Source organism: Diabrotica undecimpunctata, chromosome 1 (assembly GCF_040954645.1).
Source record: "Diabrotica undecimpunctata isolate CICGRU chromosome 1, icDiaUnde3, whole genome shotgun sequence".
NCBI classification, from domain to species: domain Eukaryota; kingdom Metazoa; phylum Arthropoda; class Insecta; order Coleoptera; family Chrysomelidae; genus Diabrotica; species Diabrotica undecimpunctata.
The window spans coordinates 42,859,484-42,877,774 of NC_092803.1; the positions used below are offsets into that span (position 1 = coordinate 42,859,484).

Here is an 18,291-nt window from a genome sequence, read left to right on the forward strand (position 1 = left end):
CAGAGGAAGACCACAAATGAGATGGGCTGATGACATTAAGAAGATCGGAGGACATAACTGGAAGCAAGTGGCGCAAAATAGAAGACACTTGATTTGGGGGAGGCCTATGTCCAAAGTTAAATTACTTAAGGCTGAAAAAGAAGAAGATAAAAAAAAGCAAGGGGAAAAAAGACAGCTGGACCAACGCTAAAGTTAAGAGTAAATGATGCTGAAAGGTGAAGCTGGAAAAGTGGGTCACACTGTATGAGTTAGAATGCGTAAGTCAGACTGTGGGGAAGGAGGAAATGCCCATCTGGGAATGATGCCGAACTAGGAGCGATGAGTGTCTTCTACGCGCTACCTGGAACGAGACAGGGAGTCTGCTTGCTGATGAATAGAGTGTGGATGTGTATGAATGGAGAATAAATGAATAAAGGTAGTGCTTCGGAAGTAATGCCGGCCTTACAGCGGCCATTCCGCTTCCATATCGCTGCATGACAGAGGATGGTCTGGTTTAGCAGGTAGGCGTTCGCGGTAGACTTAGCGAAGAGAGGGCATTTTAAAGTACCTCGGGAACTATCGCTGGGAGTACGAAGAACGAATCCTACACTAAAGTTAGTCAGGCGGCGTCCTGGACTGAGATGTCCCCCTCTATAAAGACGAAAAAAAAGGTCCCCCTCACGTAGGCAGTAACCGTTGAACCGTCACAAGCTGTCTTGTTCCCTCCAGACCTGTATCGGGATTTCCCTCAAAACTCTACGGTTCTCGAAATAATGATAATATTCCATAATTTAGCCGTTCACTGTATATTGAGCTTCACTGCACGTTTTATATTTTTATTTTTTAAATGTTTCTGGAGCCCGTGAACAGTTCTGTTTGCTTTTGCTATGGGTATTTTTATTTCGTCGCTTTTCTTGTTTGTTGCATTTACTAGCGATGCAAGATATGTGAAGTCTTTGACTTGCTCAAAGCAAAGGTATGGTTGTTAATTTAAATTTTGTGTTTAATATTTCGGGATTTTTTAAAAACCAACATATAAATGGTTTTTTCTTCGTTTACCCCAAGTCATAATTCACTTGCCGCGTCCGCAAGCCATGTAAAACACTGCACCATGTCTCTCATACTTGTTGAGTTAATTTTGTATGTACATTTTTTTTTCAATTTGACATGTGTAACCTGCATCTTAACTCGTAATATATTTCTTAGTTTTAGTCATTTTGTATGAATAATACCTGTTACTCCAGAGGCTCAAAGCTCTTCGATCGTGAATCCACCAACCCCCTCAACAGTAGTAAAAACAAAGTCATTAATTAATTCTGAAAAGCATATTTAACACTGAATAAATAAAATGATCAAAATAGATTTCTATTCATATCATAACCCATATATTTGCCATTATGCAATGAAAACACTTTTATTTGTGATTACTACGGTTTAAATATTTATTTACTGTAGATTTTTTTGGACAACCTGTAGATTTCCAAACATTGGAAAATCACGTTTATAAATTTATACTTAGTTTTCAAAATGCAATAAATAAAATAAAAATATCCATTGTAATATTAGACATTGCCTCATATGTTTTGGTTTATTTCCTATACTACGAATGATGACAATGTGCAAAGATCCAGCGGATCTACAGTATATATAGCTGCTCTATTTTCATTTTTTTCACTCCTATATAAAGTATTTTATGCACTTATTCAAACATTTTTTGTTTTACTATTTTAGTTGATAAACCACTTGAAATAACCAATCAGGATATTCTGGCACAGGCTCTGATTTTCTTCTTTGCTGGATTTGACACTAGTTCTGGTTTTATAAGCTTAATGGGATATGAGTTATGTACAAATCAAGCCGTTCAGGAAAAACTTAGACAGGAGGTCATAGAAACTTTTGATAAATGCCAGAATGGATTGACTTACGATGCCTTGGCCGATATGAAATATATGGATATGGTAATTTCTGGTCTGTATATCTATTTAGTTCACATGTGTAAGGTTTTGAAACTGAAATGTTTAACAATTCTATTACAGTTGTGCAGGCCAAGAGCCATCGCTCTCTATACTGAGAGCTAGTTTCAGACTTTGGGTCAGACTATAATATATTATATATATTAACTCCGAGTCTGTTATATATATATATATATATATATATATATATATATATATATATATATATATATATATATATATATATATATAATATATAATATATAATATATATAATATATATAATATATATATATATATATATATATATATATATATATATATATACTGATAAAATTATTTCTCTTCTTTTTCTACTATATTGTTAGCAGTTTATCTCGGACGATTCTCACCATTTTTCTTTCTTTAATTCTGCTCAGAACCGCATCAGAGCAGAATATGATTTTTGTACTTATAACCTCTATGATTAGAGAAAATGATTTAATCCAGGTTGCGACTACGGTAATTCAAACTCAATAATTGACCACTTAAGGAAAGAGTGTAAACTGAGAGCATATGAGGAAAATATTTTCAAAACCAGAGGGCACAAGAAGCAGAGGACGACCACGAATGAGATGGATTGATGATCCTACTGGTGGAAGAAGACCTACAGATTCTAAGGGTTAGAAGATGGAGGGAAGTTGCCAGGAATCGACAGAAGTGGCGACTTATTTGTGAGCAGGCCAAGATCCACAACGAATTGTCGAGCCACTTATGATGATAATGATGATGTTTCCCTGTTGATCTTGCAGTTTGGTAAATGTGTTGGAATTTTGAAGACCAGCTGCTTGTTTTAATTTTTTTATGATTATTAAATGTAACGTCTTTTGTTCCAACAACTCTATCTACTCACAATGTATTTTTAAACAATTTTTTTTTTTGGTCTTTCGTATTTCAGTTTTTATTTGTCTCTAAAGAAGTCAGGATTTGGGGAATGCAGTCAATTTATTTTGACTAAAAGTAAAACTTTTAAGCTTAGTCAAGCTTTCGGAAATCTTATTTCTTTTCTCAAGACAATCTAAAAGTGAAAGTTTACATTTTATAATACTAATACAAACAAAAAAAACTTACTGCTGGTGGTTAATAATTAATATAAAAACTTCGATAAACGTGAAAAATTTAAATAAAATAAAAATTAAACAAATTACAATTTCAAACTACACTACTAATTATAATTTTGAAGAAATAATTATTTGATATGTTAATTTGATATGACTCAAATGTCGTTTGACTGATAAAATAATTCGGAAGGTTGGGAAAGAAATTAACGAAAAAAAAAACAATCTATAGCAAAATGATAAAAAAGACATAAAAATCTCTAGGTAAAATTAGTAGAAGAATGAATTAAAAATCAATTACGAACAGATAATGCAACAAACCATCAAACCGTTGTTTAAATTTTTATTATTATATTTCTTCTTTGTTACTTTTAAATTGTATGATTAATAAGACAAAATGTTATTATAAATTATGCTTAAATTATCAATGTTGGATCTCTTATTAATACAATTTGATTTTTTATCCAAACCATTACTTTAAATTCTCTTTTACGTAAATTAATTTCTCTTTCCAAAATTTTTTCCTTACTTTTTGAAAAATGAAAACATGATCCTCATCGATCACATGTTTTGCCAAGGATTAAGATTTAATCTTTTATTTAAATTAAATCGGAAAAAAAACGGATGCTTTATTTATTTTTAATAGTTGGAATGAAAGTATCCAATTTACTTACGAAAGAGAGGTAAACAATTGCTTACCTTTCTATTTGTTAATTCACCAAGATTCTAATTATGTCCTTCGCACTCAATGGCACAGGAAACCTTTGCACAATAATACATATTATTTTTTGTAAATTTTGTAAATTGTGACCTTACTAAATTAAGAGAAATTTTACTAGAAAATGGTTATCCTAGGGTTTTATTAAATAAATTAATTTTTGGTTGTAATTATAACAGAACACTGCAGGTATATATCATTTAACAACGAGAAGAGGAGATAGAAGGTTTACCTATCCTATCTTATTTTTATCTGCCATATATACCAACTTTAACACCGTATTAATTAAAATTTTTAAGCAAAATACAGAAATTAAGACTGCCACTAAAAATATTAAAATCTTGAACAGTTTTTACATCAAAACAAAGACTCCACTACAAAGTATGGAAAGCTCTAATGTTGTTTACTCCATGCCGTGTAGCACGTGTGGTAAATGTTACGTCGGTCAGACCTCACGTAACCTATTTCTTAGATTAACTGCTAATAAAAGTAATATCAAGAGAAATTTTAAATCTTAGGCCTTGGCTCTATGATCATTGTGATTAGTGCATGTGATGAATGAGGATCATGTTTTCAATTTTGGAAAGGTAAATTAATTAACGTAAAAGGAAATTTAAAGAAATGGTTTGGATAAAAAAATCAAATTGTATTAATAAGAGATTTGACATTCGATCTGACTAAATATTCTGACATGACCACCATCATTTATAATAACATTTTGTCTTTTGTAACAAAGGAGAAGCTAGGGTCTTAGTTACATTTTTTTAAAACATAACATATACAGATTCGTGGTAAATCAAATTTTTCCATTTCTCCCTACCCTACGATGGGGGAAAATTAGAGGGAGGAGTAGTAAACTTTTTTGCATAATTTTTGGGGTCTCAAAATTGACATTCTCAGCAATATTCAGATCAGATTCAAAATTCATGGAGGTCAACTGGAATAAAGGACTAAATAAAGGGGATGGAACATGACTTCTCTCAGTAAGGAATTAGGGTCGTTTCCCTGAAGTAGTTCTATTCTCTAATGAGATCGTAGAGTAGAGAAGTATTTATCTGCTTTCTTTTCCATTCGTTAGTTAAATTTAAGGGCTTTCCTTAACTTTCATATATAACATAGCCAAGGTATGAAATTTTTCTCTTTTTTAAATTATAAATCAAAGCTTTTTCTTTACTTAGTCTTAGAAGAACTTCTTCCCATTGGGTATATTAATTGTCAAAGGTACTTTGAAGACTTCTTCTATAAATTCATTTTTTAAAGACGTCCAAGTATCTTAAAGTATTTACTTCGAGTTTACAGATTTCCCAGCCATACAAGCGAACTGAGTAAACGTAACAGTGTTGGAAATAGTAGAGTTATTAAGAAACTTGCAGCTTGTCAGCAATAATCGCAACGTCATCTGCATATGGTAGGTTGTTAACTGAGAGGCCGTTTATTTTTATACAATTGTAAAGCCTTATCGAAGATATATCCTTAATATATATTAAACAATTCAGGCAATAGCACGCGGACTCTTCGTTGTATTATTATTTTACCCATGCTTTTTTATGATAAGTTTTTAATTAATTGAATATCGTTTTTATCTTGTAAAATGTTAAAAGCACTGTGTGTTCTACTCCATAAAAAGCCATCTGGAAAAAATCAAAAGTATCTCGAAAACCATAGTCGATAATACAGATATACTTATACGCCTTTTTTGTAACATTTTTATAATGTAAACATATAACCCAAATGTTGCAAACTTAGCTCCCATTTCTTTTCAAAAACAAAACTGTTTGTCATCTAAGTTTCTCTCACATTTTCTAAATATTGTGAAACTCCTCCTTAGCGGACACCAACAGAAAAATGTCCGTTCTGTAGAGTTATCGCTTAATCAATTGAAATAAAAAAAAAGTTTCGATTTGCTTGATCTTTAATTATACATTTTCATACATATTTGCATAAGCATATACACAAATAAAATACTAATATAAAAAAGGTAGGTACAATTTCTGACACAAAATTTAGAATTACAATCAGATATTTGTTGATTCACTCTTGCATCTTCTTTATATATAAAAAATGATTGGATTGATAAAAAGTCTAAATAACATTGGACACCTGTTCGTTTTCTTTAAAATCATTAACCCAACTAGCTAAGTTTACTTCAGGATTTTCCATCAATAGGGCTGCATCAATCTCTAGGTAGTTCAAAACATTTTCAACTCCATGACTCTCGCAAAAGTTTGACAATGGCAAATCATCTTCCAGGTCTTGTAGCTCCAGTTTTCCACAATTTCTTTTCCATTACTATCGTTTTTTTAAAATCCGCACCTAATGAACCACTTCTCAATTGTTTTGGTTGAAACGTCTCTCTATGCTTATCTATCCAAATTAATCGTTATGGACTTCTCCAGTTCAGCCGTTGATAAAGAACATTCTACAGATGATAACATTCTTCTTATCAAAAATTTTCTATAGAGGGATTTAAAGTTTTTAATTATTTATTGGTCTAACAATTGACAATGTGCTGTAGTATTAGGTGGCAAAAATATTATCGATATGTTAGATAACTGAATATCCAGATGGGATATTGCGTTGCCTAGGAATAAGAGAATTTTTCTTTTTTGACATTACATTTTTCTGTCAAATTTGTGCAGCAATTTTCGGCAAAAATTCGAACACTATAATTATTTTTGTTAGATGCTTCTATCACCGATATTTTTTCTTCCAAACTTAAAAACTTTCCTTTAGTCGAAGACATTGTTACCCTTAGATCAGAATATTGCAAATATAATAGAAATGCGTACAAAGAATAAATAAGTTCTAAAATGGGTTTTTCCAAATCGAACTCGGTATACCTTAAGTACCTAGTTTTATTACCATAATTACCTGCTCATATAATAAGTTTTATGGATACAATAAGTTAAGTACATGAGGAGGTAACATGCTAACAGCCTTAAGTCACACAAAAATCAAAGTTGAGTTAGATGTACCAATGCATTGTTTTGTTAGAGCCAAAGTCGATTATTTTATCTGATTCACCAAAAAAAAAATTATTACCCATAGTAAAAGCATGTTAAAAACCACCTTTACATGCCAAACCACTTATTTACACTATACTGGTCCATGCTAACCAGCTTATTTCCAACCAACTAATAGGAGCTCTGCAACTGCCACTGACATGACCCAGTGAAACTTACTAATTTGAGGTTATGTGAGGGTTTATTGTCAAAGTATTTAAAAACAATTAGTAATTACTTTATTATTTAAATAATAATGGATGGGGCAGATGGAAGTGTAAGTGTTGGTGAAGGAAATGAAGGTACTAGAAAAAAAATTTACAGGAGGAAAAAGGAAAAGTGAACAAATTACCAAGTATGTAGCTCCTAAATGAGCCCCAGTTTTTGTACCGTTTAAGCACAACAATAAACGTTTCACGTTCGTAAAAATAAAGCCTATTTACATCAGCGCTATCAAAGAAGTGTTTTATAAAGGTCCAGACACGAAAAGACAAGATAATATAATTGCCAGTCTGATTCATGCAACACAAATCAAAAGATATAGGCCTAGATCGGTAAACAAAAACAAAAAGAAAAAGCAATTCAAGAAGAGCAAAGGCGTTTTATGAGTACATGAAAATGGATGTTTCTCATTCCGTTAACCTCTACTTTGATCTTCAACAAATTCAGCCACAACCGAAAAGTCCAATTCAAGAAGCTTATTACGCGAGACAACTTTGGTTTTATACCTTTTATATTATTGATCTAAAAACTCAAAACTACATGTCCTACACTTGGACAGAGAAGCAGGCAGGAAAAGGCAGTGTGGAAATATCATCGGCTCTCTTTAACTATTTGAAAGAAGCTGATTTTAAGGCTGTTCTGTACTAAGGTTGTTTAGCAATGGTTGTGTTTCTTAAAATAAAAAATATTATTGTTCTGGGATAAGATTGACCACTTCTTGATACTAAGAAGCTAAGTGAATACTATAAGGACATCCAATCAATTAGTGAACTGAAGACAATTGAAATATGCTACCCGACACAGAAAGAAATTGAACACCTCCGAAAAAAGGGAAAAGGTAAGTCGTACAAAAATATTGTATTGGTAATAAGGTCGAAAAACTACAAGTATGAAGGAAAAGAGTCTTTTTTATCTTTGAGAAAGAAAGGGGAAAAGAATCTTAAACAAGTGAGACTGAAATAACTCCCACTTCCTTATGTGTTAACCAAAGAAAAGACAAAGATGTTCACAAACTTTTGAAAAAAAATGTTCTTCTGGTCCACGCCTTGGTTGGTATAAGAGTTTCAGTTTTGATGAACCCACTACAGCAGCTGCTGATAAGGAGCAGGAAGTAACCAGTGACTGTCTCGACGATGAGCGCTGTGACTTCCATATTTAAAAAACTGTTTGTTGCATTATGAAACTGATACTGAATGGAAATCAAGCGAATATAATGGAGAAGGAAAGCCACAACAGGAGAGTATCCATGAGAAACACGGAAAATCCAGAAACTATAGAAAAAGAAGAACTGGAAGAAGCAATAAGAAAGATAAAGATTGGAAAAGCACCAGGAAGCGATGAAGTAGCACCAGAAATGATGAAATATATAGGAGTAAAAGCAAAAGAAAAATTGTTATACATATATAACCTAATATGGAAGAGAAAAGTAATACCCAGAGAATGGACAAATGCAGTAATTATACCTATATACAAGAAAGGAAACAAAAGAGACTGTAGGAACCATAGAGGTATATCACTACTGTGTGTAGCAGCAAAAGTATACGAAACCATAATAGAAAGGAAAATTAGAAAAGAAATAGAACATAAATTAGAGGATGTACAAAGTGGATTCAGGAAAGGACACAACACACAAGACCATATATTCACCATGCAACAAGTAATAGAAAAAGCCTTAAAGAAAAATAAAGAAATACATCTGAGCTTTATAGACATGGAAAAAGCATTCGACTTAGTCAAAAGAAAAGATATATGGGAAAGCCTAAAGAAGAAACAAGTAAGTGAAGAACTGATAGAAGCAACAAAGAGTATATACATAAAAACAACAAATACAGTAAGAATGTTAAATATACAGTCAGAACCATTTGAAACAACCCAAGGAGTTAGACAAGGGGGAAGTCTCAGCCCAGTACTATTCATAAATGTAATAGATGAGATAGTGAAAGAATGTAAGAAAACATTCAAGAAATACTGCATCGGTTGGAACAAAATGCAAATGATAAATGCTGAGATGTGTATATTTGCAGACGACATAGTATTAATTGCGGAAACTGCAGACAAACTGAAATACAACTTAGAGAAATGGAACCTAGAAGCAAGCAAATACAACTTAAACCTAAACAAAGAGAAGACTCAAATAATGAAAATATCAAGGAAACAAGGGACGGAAGATCAAATAGAAGTAATGATAGACCAACAAAAAATAATACAGACAAATTCATACAAATACTTAGGAACAGTAATCAACAACAAAGGAGACATCGAGGATGATCTTAACAACAGAATGGAAAACACAGGAAAACTATTCCAAGCACTAAATAGAGGATTCCTTAATAACAAAGAAATATCAACAAAGACCAAGATAACAATATACAAAACAATATATAGACCTACAGTGACCTATGGAGCAGAAAACTGGATATTAAACAAAAGACATCAGAGCAGAATTCAGGCAGCAGAGATGAAATACCTCAGAAGAACGACAGGAGTAAAAAGAACTGATAGAATCAGAAATAAAGAAATAAGAGAAAGACTCAAAATCAAACTGATACTCGAGTCAATCAAAGAGAAAAAATTGGCATGGTTCGGACATCTAACCCGGATGGACAATAATAGACAAGTAAAAAGAGTGTGGGACGCCAAACCAATAGGGAAGAACAGAAGAGGAAGACCCATTAAAGAATGGAACAGTGACATCTCGCAGATACTGCAGAGTAAGGGTAAGACTTGGCAGGAAGCAACACAGATGGCATCCAATAGGAAGGAATACAGAAAGTTCGTTAAGAGCTGGGACACCTCAGAAGACTGTCAAATATTGTAATTTAATGAATTGTATTGTAAACGGCCCAACACCGAAAGGTACAAATGGGTTCTACTGATTAAGTAAGTAAGTTGTTGCATTAACTACCTATTATGACAATATTTATCACTTAGGTAAGGCCTATATTATTATTTTATAAAAGTAGAAGTTCATTCAGAAAACCATTGTTCCTTTACTTTATTGCTTTGCTGTTTTACTTTATTTACATGCAAATCATCTTATGTACACAACATTTTACATGCAAAACGACTTATTTCCACTGATTTCGTGCAAAAGGTCTTATTGCCAAAACAAAATCAATTTTCTAAACTATTTTTTAGCTACCCTAACTGAAATAAGTATTTTAATCTTATGTTTGGAACCAATATTATTGCATAACATTGATTAGAACTTATTATCCTTTTTTAGAGCAAAGCTACAACTTTTTCGCGCTCTCTGAAAAATTACTTATTTGTGACTTAAGCTTATTTGCATTTTACCTTCTCACTTATTTAGATTTTCGCAGCCTCAATTTCAATCTTTTGACTGTCCGTTGTTGGCAGGTAAAATTACAATAATTTCTTAGAAAAACTGAAGGCAAATTTTGTCCGGAGTTGTTGTGAAGCGAATCCGGTGTTCGAAGGTGTCATCCTATTTACCCACAAATGAAATGTTCGGAGACCTAAAAATTGTCCGTTCAGAAGAGGTTTCCGTTGTGAAGAGGTGTCCGTTAACAGAAGTTTTTGGAATATTTAGAACATGGCTCATGAGGCTAATTAACCTGAAATGTTAGCATTTGTTTGCGTTGGTGTTTTTTGGAGAACACCTACCGCATTTATAGATTTTATTGAACAGTCTAGTTAACATAGAGATATATTCTACGTTCACTAATTTAAATATCTGTATATGTACTTCGTCTGTGTTCTGGCTTTTCCAGTTTTACTATTTTTAATTAGTCTGATGAGTTCTGAACTAAGAACTATATCGAATCAGAATTCATTGTAGCTAAAATGAAAACTTACAATGTTGCAAAACATATATCATTAGATATTTTAAAATTTTAGAAGCACTACGGAAATGGCCAAATATGCCAGCAGTAGAAAGAGTATGCACCAAACCTCTCACGATTCCACCAGTTCTTCCGCACGAGAAGCCACTTCATATCAAAGTTGGCCAACTGATCACCATCTTATCCTACGGAATCCACCATGACCCACGGTACTATCCAAACCCGGAAGTTTTTGATCCAGAGCGATTTAACGTAGAAAATAAAGGAGACATCAAAGGTACCTATATACCTTTCGGTTTAGGACCAAGGAGCTGTATTGGAGCCAGATTCGCGTTGATGGAAACAAAGTTATTCTTTTTGTATATTTTAAAGAACTTTAAAATTGTACCAACTAATAAAACTGATATACCTCTTGTATTAAGTGCTATTTCTTTTGTATCGAAAAATGGGTTTCACATGGGACTAAAACGAATATAGTGTAAATCGGTCTTAAACGTATGTAGTTGTTATTTAGAACTCTGTTTGGAGTTTGCGAAATATTGGTAGATATAAATATAAATTGGAAATAAATATTATTAATAAAATGTTTACGATATTTACGATAGAACTAATTTCTTACTATTCCCACTATTTCCTACCAATTGACATCAATAGTATTAATTCTATGGAATTGGGTGTAATTGCTAGCCGCATCCGTAGTAGAATACTACACGCGCACCCTGGGTACCGCTAAATTGGGCTAGCATATTATACTGGCGGTCAGAAAATCTTAATATCTCCTGACCTCGACAAGCAGAAACATGACTTAACACTTACCAATAAGCTTTTTTCAGAGCTTTTCTATTAGAAAATTGAATCTTCAGTTCGAATTTCTTACGTTAATATAGAAAGCAGAAACTAGCTAGAAACCAAGTATCTATCAAGGATACTTAGAGGTACCGATATTGAATTAGTCGCCATTCAGGAAACCCACTGTTTAACAGAATATGATCTCGAAAAAAAGAGGAAAATACCAGGCTACGAACTGATGGGTGCTACCTATCATCAAACATACTTTATTGTCGCAAACCTAAAAAGAACGCAACAAACCCATCCCTTGTTACCATATTCTCTGAGAACGATATACAAACCGTTGTTACAAAAATTGGCAGAACTACTGTCACCAACGTCTCTGGATCTCCAGGTAAGGAAAGGCCAACTCACGTTCTAGAAACTAAGCCCCATCTAGTGGTGTATGTAGGTGACTTCAACAGTTATGACGAGTAGTCGAAATACAGGGAGAATGACATAACTGGAGATATCTAAGTACAATATACTAAAGATGAGTATTTATACTCATTTTTGACGCTAAAGACAAAGGTATATTTAAATCAACCGCATGGAGCAGGAAGTACAACTTTATTTATTATGGAATTATGTATTTAGAGCTTAAATTATTTACTTAAATTCAACTTACAATCAATTTAATTTTACTACCAAAACGACCGGTTTCGCTTTCTACACTTTGCAAAGCATCTTCAGGTCAAACGGTACAAAGTAAATTAAATGATGCCGGTACAAGAACTATTAGTTAATGATTCAGGAAACATAGTTCAAACTATCTTGTATTACTGATGATGGGTTTTTGTTGTAACTGTTTGATAATTAGCGGGGAAGTTTCTTGAGGGGAGAGATGTTAACAAATGAAATAGGAATAAGGTATGTGATTGTTTGTTAAATGAAAGTAATGTTTTATATTATTTAAATTATTAAAAGTTATTAATATTTATTCAAAAGATATATTTTAGAAATGTGTGTTAATTTATTGAATTTTTTTTAATAAAAGGACAGTTGTATGACAATGAATGAAATTAGATGTACAATTTTGTGGGTGTGCAATTTCTTTAACTTGTAATTATCAAATTTTTTGGTAAAGTGAATTTTATTTCTGTTTTGGCAGAAAATTGTGATGTCAGATATGTTAAAATTATTAAATCTAAAACAATTAAGGACACTTAGGGACAAACAGAACACAATTAAAAGGACAAAACAGACATTAAAATTAAAAGGGGGCACTTATTGGCACTACATCACTTTGTAGGAGAGGAACTGGTAAAAATTGAGCTAAACTCAATTTTCAGTTAAACAGACTGCCAGCTTGCCTTAACATTTCTTCTTCTTAAAGTGCTCTCTCCTCAGTGGGTGTTGACTACTACAATTCCAAACTTCAGGATATTGGTACTTATTATTTCTCAGAATGTGGCCTAGGTATGTTTTTCTTATTTTCACTGTTTCTAAAAGTTCCCGTTTCTTGTCTATTCTAAGCAAAACTTCTTGGTTTATAGTATGCGATGTCCATGAAATCTTCAGGATTCTCCGGTAGATCCACATTTCAAAGACCTAATTTATGTATGGTTGATATTTTAAATGTACACGTTTCAATTGCATAGAGAACAGTCGACCAGACGTAGCATTTTGATAAACATAGTGAAACTTCGAGTTTTATTCGAAAATCACATAGCAGTCTTTTGAGTTTTTCGAAAGATTTTCTGTCCTGTTCTATTCTCGTTCTTTTTTCTAAATCAGGATTTATGTACGCTGCTATCGATGCAACATCTCAGCCTTCACCACACTTAAGCATAAGTTGACAACAGCTTCAATCGCGGCATATCCTAAAGAACAAGGTCTTTTAATGCTAGATACGGATGCTTTGTCGATAAGACAATTGAATCAAAAGATATGGAATTTTTACCGTCAAGCTGACACAAATTTTATTGAATATGATTTCGCGCGCGTAAACGACGTTCAAAACCGACGGTCGCTTCAAGCGTTATTTGTGAGAGGACTGTTCATTCTACACAAAAAGTGTTAATAAACATTTTTATTTAAAATTATCTCAGCTACATTTTTTATTTAAAACATTTTTTCTACGGCGTACAGATTATTGATAAATCGATTTTTTTGCGTTTTCATCCCTCTACAAGGGAGATTTAGGGGGGAACCCGAAGGTAAAAGAAGTAAACTGTTTTGCATCTTTTTTGGGGACCCAAAATTAATATTCTCGGCAAAATTCAGCTTGTTCGTAAGATTTTTACAGGTTCAGTGGCATTTTCGTCTTTGACGACTGCAGTATACTCACTAAAGTATAGTTTACGAATTAGCGACTGTTTTAGATTATCGCTAGTCACTCGACAGCCAATGGTTCACTCTACTGTACAGCAAGAGTAATGCGTAAATTACTCAGTAATTTCTAAATTGAATTAAAAGAATCTTTTCACGACAATTAATTGTTAAAAAAGCGCTTATGACAGGACCGCCGCTCGGGTTGCGGCGTATCTTATCAAATCATATATTCCTAGTCTGATGATTGAAACCCGAGTGTTTCTGATCGAATGTATCTCTGTTTAAATTAATATCCTGCGTTGCCAGGCGTATGATAATTATCGTTTTATACGATAATTTCAGCGAACATTGTCGCGAACGCACGTTATAGTACGTATACCATAACAGTAAAATATACGATAATTTCAGTTAATGCTATAATCATTTTCTTTAAATTGTTATCTCGAGTATATCGTGTAACACATACAAACGTTGACATGAAAACAAACATTTCTCAAACATATTTTTGGAATGAGTTTTACCCTCATTTGTAGAATTAAATAAATTTTTTCAAAGCGATAAAGAAGTTACTTATCACAAATTTTGCACAAGGAAATGATAACAGTGTATAAAGATCTATTGCTTACTTATATAGACCCAAGATATGTGAAACTAATGTTGAAACAATTGATCCTCAAGATATTACAACATTTGTCGACAATAATCACATGTATCTAGGAATTGGGGTGACGCAAAATATTAATGATTTAAATGATTACAACTTGTATGGAAGTACAAAAAGAAATGATTTTGCAGATCCAGTTATGGCCAAGATACACCTCCTAAATAAAAAAGTTTTAAGAGTTGCTAAAATCTTTTACCACGAATTTCAAAATTGTCCCCAATTTGTAATTAATTCTCAAGACCTACAAACGATACAAAAGATCGATGACGAATAGAGGAAACTTAACAATACTAGGATATTCCAATTGTATTCGAAAATCCGGATTAAATATATTTTAAATTTAAAGTGGGTCAAAAAAAAAATATTTTGACGGTCATCCTTTCTATTCTATCCATCCATCCTATTCTCTGTATTAACTTTACCTCATTCAAATGCAAATTGTGACAGACAATTTTCAAAAGTAAATTCAATAAAAAAGAAGTGCAGGAACCGCTTGGACAATGTATATGATATTATACATTGAACCCACTCAGTTTATCTTTAAAAGGGGTGTGTCAATTATACACTGTCAGAAATAATGGTTACAACCATTAATATAACCAATTTATACAATAAACAAGCTGATGATAAACGGCAAGAAGTTGAGTTCACATTAACCCATTAACGCCTACGGGTCCCATATGGGAACACAAAACCGCCCTCTATTTATGTGCGTGTACTAACTGACAAATTTAATTTGAAAGCCACTGACTGAGAACTAATCATTCAAAATGCTCATCGGATGCGCCTGACAAGATCAGTTGCTTGTTGTACTCGCGAGTGAGAGGTTGTGCTATTTTTTATTGGACAGATTATTTTCGACGACGAAAATATGGACATCCCGTTACGGTAAGTTAAATTATGTGGATCTTATTTATTTTATTGTATATCTAGGCGATCGATTTTATTTAAAAAACCTATTTTCGCAATACTGTTTGTTGATTTTCTAAATATATGGTTCTAGTTTTTCATAATTTCCTCGTAAACGTCACTGTCACCATATGGGACCAGTAGGCGTACTACGGACAATATGTATTAACCTATGGTTTTATACGATAATTTTAGTTTCAGAGGAATAAGTCTTCAAGAAGCGTTAGATATCGCCTACTAATCTGATAACGAAGTCACTGATATATACATACAGCCACCTGACTGTCAGGATCTGACCGATGAGGATTCAGGGGATGAAGATGAGGGTGGAACTGTTGAAAATTTGAGTAGTCGTCAACTGTTAGCTCCAGCTGAAGTTGTATTCCAGCTGTTCAAATGGTACGAGAGTGGAGGATACATCTGAAGATTTAGCAAATGAGCAATTACATACTGTGGTATAAAGTGACGCTAAAGCAAATTCAGTACTGATGGTATTCCATGGTATTCTTTATGTGAGGTGGATGGACAATAATGTGGTAACAGAGGCCAGTACGTGTTTTGGGGTTACTCCAGTGAAATCTGTAGAGAGATTTTCAAGGAAAAATAAAAGAAACGTACCTATACCACGTCCGGATGTAATTTCCAAATACAATAAAAACATGGGAGGCTCCGATCTGATGGATGCAAATGTATATTGGTATGTAAAGTATATTGATTATAATAATATAATAACATACATTGTTTCAGTTATCGTATTGGTGTAAGATCAAAAAAGTGGTACTGGTCGATATTCACATATCTTATTGATGTATCTATACAAAATGCTTGGATTCTCTACCGCAAAAGTGGCAGAAATATCAGCCAGTTGGAGTTTAGGCGAAGTATTGCTCAGGTAATGTTATAATTTACTACATACTTACGTAGTCTTACATGTTACTGTGATTTTTAGACATATTTGACAAATTACAAAACGACAGCTAAAGGTCCAGGTCGAATGCCTAAAGCTGCTGGAAGTAACAGCCGTGTTGGAGACGATGTCAGATTTGATGGGTTAAACCATTACGTAGTAGTAGTGCCAGAAGGAAAAAGAAGATGGGCCGGGTTCAATTGTATAAGCAAAGGGCGTACAATGTGTATCAAGTGCGATGTTGGTTTATGTTTAGAATAATTTATGAAATTTCACACAAACACTTAATTCAGATAATATGTTGTGTATACCCTGGAACGCCTACAGGGCCCATATGGTGACAGCATGTTTTTTGTATATTTTAAAATAAAAATTTATTTTTTTCCAAACGTAGGTTAATTTTACACCTTTCTTGATGAAAGTTCAAATAAAAAAATCGTAAATTCAAAAAAAAAATTTTCTCGGCGTTAATGGGTTAACTGAATATTTGTAACCGAACGATTTCCGAAGTGGAGATTGAAACGTCAATAAACTTATTTTAACCTTTAATTGTGGCTTATTCCCATTAAAATAGTAATTATTTTTTTTTAATAAAAGTTGTTTTACTTTCAAATAATTTGTTTGTTTATTATATTCGTTTGCTTATTTGTCTTGGTTTGTTTCCTTTGCAAAAATTAAATATATTATTTTTCTACTTTGTTAATTTCTTGTTTACTGTTATGTTTTGTTAAGTTGTAAATCTGCCTTAATAGATGTGTACAAAGGGATACATTTTTGTTTGGCTGGCCTCATATATGATCCGCTGCTGGCTAGATCATTAGTCATCACCATAACACAGATGTAAATTGAATTGGCCACGACCTTCGCTAATTCAACGGATCAAACTGGGAGTGGAGTGAAGTCTAAATCGGTATGTTGTAACAGGCGCCGCGACCGTGCTTCCAGTATAATTTTATCAAAAAAACCTTGTGCTAGGTAAAGAATTTTGTTTATTTTGTGCGAGGCTATCTAGAAATGTAAGTGAAATGTTCAATTAAGTGTTTACGATAATATTCGCATATATTAATTAGTGATTGTATACATTAGTGATTGTGCTTACGGTTAGAATCTCTTTATATTATTTTTTATATTAATAGAACTGGATAAGATAATGCCGATTCAATTCAAATTTTAATTGTTATTCATTTACGCACCAACCTAATCTTCTATGCCGTGTCTACAAAAAGTAATATATATATATATATATATATATATATATATATATATATATATATATATATATATATATATATATACAGTGCACAGATTCTAAACATGCCGGTGGGAGATGGCTTCTATGCGTTGTATTATAGTTGGTGTATGAGAGAAAAAGTTTTCGAAATAATGAAATAACAAATTTGATATTATTATTTGTTATTTCATTATTTTGAAAACGTTCTCTCATACATTGACTATAATACAGCGCATAGAAGCAATCTTCCACCGGCACATTTAGAATCTGTGCACTGTATATAAATATATATATATATATATATATATATATATATATATACAACGCTATCAGGAACTTCTGAGTATGCTAATCGCACATTTGAAGCAGATTAACATCTCCTTCAAATTTCTGAAAGTTCTCGCTTGTATGCTGAATTGTACTTGTACTTCATATACTTTTTGTAGAGGAGCATCTAAGTAGCATTTCTCCAATCGAATGAATAAAGTCTGATAACAGTTTTCTTCCCCTTTAACACTAGAATACGATAGTGGTTTTGTGTTATTCGTTATTCTGTGCTCCATCCAAGACTTTGCAAGGTTATGGACTAAATTAATTATATTCTTTCCGTAAATCCTTGATAAAGGTTGCTTACCACTCTTAACTGTATTGTAACTGCATTCTACAATACATGAATTAATACCAGCAGAGTTCATTATTTCG

At 32.7% G+C, this 18,291-nt stretch overlaps 1 protein-coding gene across 1 annotated transcript in view; it reads left to right on the plus strand.

Moving 5' to 3' along the window:
- LOC140442276 (uncharacterized) overlaps positions 1-18,291 on the plus strand; it is an 81,729-nt gene that overhangs the window by 10,034 nt on the left and 53,404 nt on the right. The window contains exons 4-6 of the mRNA XM_072533370.1: positions 1,711-1,947; positions 10,832-11,252; positions 17,091-17,198. Coding sequence (XP_072389471.1) covers positions 1,711-1,947; positions 10,832-11,252; positions 17,091-17,198 — 766 coding nt within the window. The remainder of the gene's footprint in view (positions 1-1,710; positions 1,948-10,831; positions 11,253-17,090; positions 17,199-18,291) is intronic.